The following is a 6988-nucleotide window of genomic DNA, read 5'->3' as shown; positions in this document are numbered from 1 at the left end:
CATGTTGCCACATTTAAGGCTCAGATGGCCCTCTATGGCACCTCCGATGCATTGATGTGCTGGGCATTTCCGACTACCCTAAGGGGACCGGTACGAACGTGGTTCAGCCGACTGCGCCAATCTTTGGTCTTGTCCTTTGACCAGCTCACCAGGGAGTTCGAGCATAACTTCCTCACCAACGTGCGACCTAGGCTTTTAACGGCCACCCTGTGACCTTCCTCCTAATATATTATCGTTCTAGTCAAGTTTTTTTGTTACTGGGATAGGTGAATTCTTATTGATCCACCCCCTGAAGGAACCAAATATGATAATTTTTCATCATTCGACTCGAGCAAGAATGAAATGAATGGTAAAAATAGATCTGTATAAAATCTACTTTTCATACATATCTCCACATATCATATATAATGACTCTATGTAAGAAAAGATTTACTAAATTCTATTTTCCCGGGTTGCAACTAATTTAGTTCTTATAGGTAAATGCTCGATATCCAAGTCGGCTTATAAATTTGATCATAATAAAGTGTTTTTTTGGATTGTCTCATATTTTTTGATTGGTGTTTATCCCCCTAATATCTTGATTTTTTTACGTACAAAATATTTACTTATTACTAATAAAGTCCAACCTATATTCTTCCTTAGATCTCTTATTTCACTCTCATAGTGTTATAGATTTGGATAGATAAAGAGGAAATGAATATGTTTCCATACTGTAAATTAGGAAGTGGAATAAATATAATATTGAATCATCGGAGCATATCAATAACGAATGAAACATTTCGGAGCTTATTAACGGTGTATGAAATGTTTCGGAGTATATCAATGACAAATGGAACATTTCGGAACATATCAATGGCATATGGAATATTTCAAAGCATATCAATGGCGTAGAAACATTTCAGAGGCATAGGGAGCATCTCAGAACATATCAATAGCATAGGAAATATTTCAGAACATATCAACGACATATGAACCATTTCAGAGCATATCAAAGAATGAATATGAAACAAAAGCTGAAACGTCGTATTTGACGTTGCATTCATATCTTTGTTATCCAAAGCGCATACATAAATACATAACCAAAGCTCTGGATATCATATCAAACATACAGAAAGTGTAGTGGGACCATAGACAGAATGTGATTCATCCATTTCTGAATGACCACCAGACAGAAGTCTCCCACGTTTGGGAGCTCCATCCACCCACGTCTAGGTGAAGTCAGAGGGGGCCGGTAAAACATTGCAGGCTCTATGCATAACTCTTTTTACCATTTCTGGCAAAGGTTCACAGTATCCCATAAACACCAAAGTACAAAAGAACAGTATGAACAATAAATAGCACATATCGGAAGCACACGCGGAACAACAAAACATACATGCGCCTTTACGAGTTAATACGATGTAAGCATAATCTTTCATAAATATATTCAGATTTGAAAGAAAATGAAAGCAAGAGCATTCAAGGATTCCAAGATATAACTGAATTCAAATAAGAAGGTTAGATAAAATTCAATGTCCAAAGGAATGAAACTGGAATAGGTACATATCGAAAGCAAATGCGGAACAATGGGATATACATGTGCCTATATGAGTTAATACGATATAGCATAAACGTTACACAATAGTTTTCAAGAATGTAAATAATTTTAAGGACAAGAGCATACAAGAATTCAAAGCAGTAATATAAAGCTCAATTGGATAAGAAAGCTAAATGAAATCAATTTTCAAAGGAATGAAACTAGAATATGTGAAATCGACCAAAGCTCGATTTCTAACAGAATTCGAGATGCACATTGAACAAATGATTCAAACTATCAATCATGCTCCAATATACTCAAGAAAGCTATTATGAAAGATATTTCAATTTTATTTCAAATAAAATAATTTTCATTGAATCAAAGTTTTCAACAAAGAGTTACAATAGATTTAGTAACCCAAGATCAAAGAACAAATCTCAATTTTATAGAATTCACAGGGTCAGTTTCAATAGAAAACTGGGCAGGCATTTGGACTCTAAATCTTTCAATCTAGGTATTAAATGAAAGATCTACGTGTCTAGTTTATAATGAAATAAGTTTGGAATAAATCAAAGTATCCAACGAAGACTTATAGGCAGTTCAGTATCAAAAGGTCATAAATTACGATCCCTATTTTACAGAATTCGTAGGCTTATTTGAAATAGAAGTTTGGAAAGGCAAACTTACTCCGAATTCTTAAAATAAACTAACGAAAAAAAGGTTTATGAGTCTATATTCAGATCAAATAAGTTTTGTCCAAATCAGAGGTTAGTGCATAAATTTATAACCATAACAAGGTAGAAAGGTTAGAATCTCAGAAGTTTCATAGATTCAAATCGTTATGTCTAAACAGGAGATATATCAAATGCAAGGCTAGAACAATTCAAAGTTCCTCATATTTAAAGCAAATGTAGAGATAAAATTACAGTAAGGAAAGGCTAGGACACTTACAATAGGAAAGATTAGAAAGCGTGCAATAGGAAGGATCGAAACACTTGCAATAGAAATGATCGGAACACTTGCAATAAAAAATATTAGAAAGCTTGCAAAAGGAAGGAGGAATGGGAATAAGAAACAAGAGATGTAGATGAATGGAAGTTTAACTTCTATTGAAGCACTTCTCATGATTTAATTGATTTATTTTATTCATTTCCTACATGCAGAGGAAGAGGACATTAATTTCAAATAAAATAAAAATAGATTTACTCTACCCATTTTTGCCTTCCAAGATAGATTAACTAATTAAAAAATATATATATTGACATGTATTTTTATTGACCGATCAGAATTACATTCTAAGACCAATAATTGTCTCAAAAGATCCAATATACACATCTTATTGGACTAACCATGGGACCCTCGGCCGTGACACCCGAGGCATTCGTTAACCTGACCAAACAAGTGCAAGCCATGGTGGGCATGATGCAGATGCTCGCTCCGCTCATTCCTCAGATCTCTTATTTCACTCTGATAGTGTTATAGATTTGGATCGATGAAGAGGAAATGAATATGTTTCCATACTGTAAATAAGGAAGTGGAATAAATGGAATATCGAATCATCCCACCTCACTTATTTTATTCTATAGGATCTAACGAAGCATGTTCATGCATAACATGATTCAGATATGATCATAGAAAAAGTTCTCCTCAAATAAATCGACCTGTCCTCTACAACATAGGATGCTTACGTGGTATTTAAAAGTGAAGATACATTGGGTTATGAATTCAAATGTTAGGGATAAAATCAATCGTTTTAGTGACAATCATAAGTCATCCTCTCTTTGAAAAATTCATTTCTAACTATTCGTATCAAATAAAGAATATAACACTTCCAAGTTGAAGAAAAGTATTCAAATAAATAACATGTCTTATTTTTTCAATAATCCATATTTATAGCAATGAAATATTATTGGATATTTCATCTGCCTTTGGATATTATATGATCAATTACATCTGCCTTTGTTCAAGGCAAACATTTTAATCTGCCAAGCTTCAGGACATCATAGGTTATGCCATTAAACCATGAGTTGTAGAAAGCATCTCAACTCATGGTTTGGCTCTCTGATAAGCACACTCCTCTAGCCCAACACCATTCACAGGTAGATCATCTTCAGGGAAGGGGCAATGCGTTATACGATCTGGATATTCCGGAATCTGCGCACAGGGAGTGGGCGTCACGTGACTCGATACGCCCTCCACGTCGGTGCAGTTCCAAATCGGCTTCTTCGACTTCACCACCTCCGCCGTCACATTGTAGATGCATATTCCGGTGAAGGGCGCGCCGGGAATCCCCTCCAGCTTCGCGGCCATGGTCACGTTCTCGGCCACCACGTTGCTGTAACTGATATTCTGCACCACCGGAATGGCTTTCGGATCAAATTTGTCGTCCGGGTGCTGCCCGTAGGTGCCCGTCATCCAGAAGACCCACTTCATTGTGTGCAGATTCATTCTTCTCACGAATATGTCCTTCACGTAAGCTCCCCTTCCGATGGTCGTCTTGATCCTGACGCCGGATTCGGAGTGGATGGCCGTGATGTCTTCGGCCCGGACATCTTGGATTCCTCCCGACATCTCGCTTCCCAGGGCGATGACAGCGCTCGTGGGGGAGATGCAGGTGAGCCGTCTGATCACTATGTGTTTGCTTGACATGTTGAATGCAATCCCGTACTCATCCCAACCGCTTTTAATGGCGATGCAGTCATCGCCTGAGACTATGTAGCAGTCCTCAATGCGGACATTGGAGGATGAGTCTGCGAAGAAGAGAGAAACCACCAAAAAGAATCAATCGAAACAGCAACATAGAATCTACAACCCAAGTAAATGTAGGTACGATATCCACCTGGATCGATCCCATCAGTGTTGGGAGAGTTGACCGGTGCAAGAATTGTGATGCCTGAGACGATTACGTGGCTGCACAGTGCATTCATTCACGTTAACATGTTTGTTGAGCTGATCTCTCCTTTCAAATGTGATTTGTCCTACTCCAATGATATATTTTAGTTGACATATTATTGAGCAACACATAAGTCTTTTGTTACTACAATAATAAAATCGTAAAGTCTTAACCATTTGTACTTGACAAAAGCTATCATGAATTAATGTCTCTCTGCTCTAATAAACTTAAATGGATTGATTATCATCATATTAAGATTAATTTGTTTCAAGTTGGCCCTTATAGGCTTATACAATGGTTGCTACGTTCTTACTCATGACATCAGACCTATTTGTTATCATTATAATATTTTCAGCCCTATTTGTTATCATTATAATGTTTTGGCTTAACCCTTTGGCATATTTTTTTTTTTGAAATTATTGTTATTCTAACAATACATTGAACCATATCATGGGAATTTCTTTTTTAATTGGTTCTTACATTATTTGATATAGTAGCCTTGTAACTAGTATCACATCCAACTAGGGTAAATTGCAAGATTATACCTTTTTAATACTTATTTTGTTTTATTGAACTTCCAAATCTAAGTCATCATATGAAAAAAAATATATAAAGAGTGAAAAAAGAGAATCTAGTTCTCTTTTTAGATTGATATATAGTGGGTTTTAGATCCGAAGATGGTATCCCTGTAGATTTCATAAACTTCTTTCTAGATGACATCGAAAGATATGCATTGTAGATCCAATATATTATTATTTAATTTTAATTCTTAATTAAATTTTTTTCATATTACATATAGCATATTACAGATTTTATGTTTAAAATTGATATATGAACCTAAGTTCTTGAGATTAAATACCTTAGACTTTTATTTTCTAATTTATGATGCATAAATTATTCATGTATATTATCGATTTAAATTCTTATCTAAATGTGAAAAAAAAAAATTTCATTGGTGCTCACATCATCTGATACAGTAGCCTTGTATAATATAGCGTCTTTCCATAACTCGCAGGTCTTACATCAGATTGCACCCTTTTAAGACTTTCATTTTTTGTTGGACTTCTATAATGTTTTATGTAGGATATATTTTAATGGCGAGACTGTCTTGCATGTTGATCCTTTTACTTAGCTTGTGATTAGATTGGATCTCCCAAGTTCTTACTCCATGATAGGCATTCTTTTCTTCTTTCTTTTTGGCAATATCACTTTCGTTGAGAAGTTATGACATGGTTCATTTTTATGTTTTAGTTTAAATTTATTTTTCTTTCTTGCCTACATCATGATTCTTATCTGGCTTTCTTAACTAACATTATTTGCCCCTGCAGTACTTCTTATATCATGACATTATAGTTTATACCATTAAGGCATAAACTATAATGTGATGATATAATGATTAGCGGCAATTGCTAGTCATATTACGAGCCATTCGTAGAAGTGGTATATAATTAAGTTTTGTACGTGATGTAACAAATGATTTCAAGAGAAATAAATGATTCAATGATATAATTAAATAATAGTATTAGTATAATATGATTTGAGAGGAAGTAGCAGGATCCACTAGAAACTACACTAGAAAACAATCCACCCACTACTGACTTGCTCATCGAAGGGGCCAAAGTCGAGGATCACCCGACTAAAGAGCTGCTAATCAAAAAGACTATTGTAGCTATTGGATGATGAAATAGATTTTAAAATTTATTAATATTCTTTAAAAAAAGTGCTGTTAATAATCTCATTGGTATTGAAACCATTAAAAGAACACCTAATAACTTATTGAGTATTGTATGGAGTATTTATAATACGGGAACGAAGTACCATTTTGGTAATATTTTCAAAGCCTACATTACTAATGATGGTTCTAGAATTACCAAGCCTACATTACATGCAATAGTACCTAGAATTACTATTGAATAAAATATAAAATATCATTGGGCCATGCGGGTTCTCCATAATAATTATGCCCCATCTCTTTAGCTATTTTAGCTCTTAATATAGTATTATTTGATACGACGTATTTTGGGCCCAAGACATGTCATAGCTGACGCCACACGTCAAGTCAGAAGTGTACTAAGAAGTTGTTCCACATGTCCCATCCCGAGAGCTCGGGGCGGTGCCGTCTGACATTGCTCCGCATGCCACCGGAAACGACGACCGATCAAAAGTGTCGTCCCATCCATCAAGAATCAGCAGCCACACCAAACCGACATGCTATCGACCCTCGTACAATAGTATAAATGCTAGCCATAGGTGCCCAACAAGCCAATCACGTGAGTGATGGCACGTGCGATTTGATACAGAATCTTTTTGCTTATTATATTTTAGCATATATCACTTTATAACTATTGTATATATATATATATATATATATATATATATATATATATATATATATATATATATATATATATATATATATATATATATATATATATATATATATATATATATATATATATATATATATATATATATATATATATTGTGATGTCCTTGGATTTGTGCAATGGGAATCGGATCGTGATGAGATCACGATAATGAGATCGATTCACCTTTAAACACAGATCCTAAATAATCCC

General features: G+C 34.8%; 1 protein-coding gene across 1 annotated transcript; it reads right to left on the bottom strand.

Moving 5' to 3' along the window:
* Positions 1–3562: 3562 nt before the first annotated feature.
* LOC135630750 (probable polygalacturonase) lies at positions 3563–4443 on the bottom strand. The gene is made up of 2 exons (XM_065137914.1): positions 4356–4443; positions 3563–4266 (listed from the first exon to the last, which is right to left on the bottom strand). Exons 1-2 carry the CDS (start codon positions 4441–4443, stop codon positions 3563–3565), a joined length of 792 nt encoding a protein of 263 aa, XP_064993986.1.
* Positions 4444–6988: the final 2545 nt, after the last annotated feature.

Source organism: Musa acuminata, chromosome BXJ3-2 (assembly GCF_036884655.1).
Source record: "Musa acuminata AAA Group cultivar baxijiao chromosome BXJ3-2, Cavendish_Baxijiao_AAA, whole genome shotgun sequence".
Taxonomy (NCBI): Eukaryota; Viridiplantae; Streptophyta; class Magnoliopsida; order Zingiberales; family Musaceae; genus Musa; species Musa acuminata.
This window is presented reverse-complemented; position numbering and strand designations above follow the sequence as displayed.

What these genes read in the sequence shown, in the direction of transcription:
- LOC135630750 (XM_065137914.1), bottom strand. Translation starts at nt 4,443, where the DNA reads ATGAATGCACTGTGCAGCCACGTAATCGTCTCAGGCATCACAATTCTT. An exon ending in CACTGATGGGATCGATCCAG is followed by an intron (nt 4,267 to 4,355) that starts GTGGATATCGTA and finishes TCTTCTTCGCAG; the next exon opens with ACTCATCCTCCAATGTCCGC.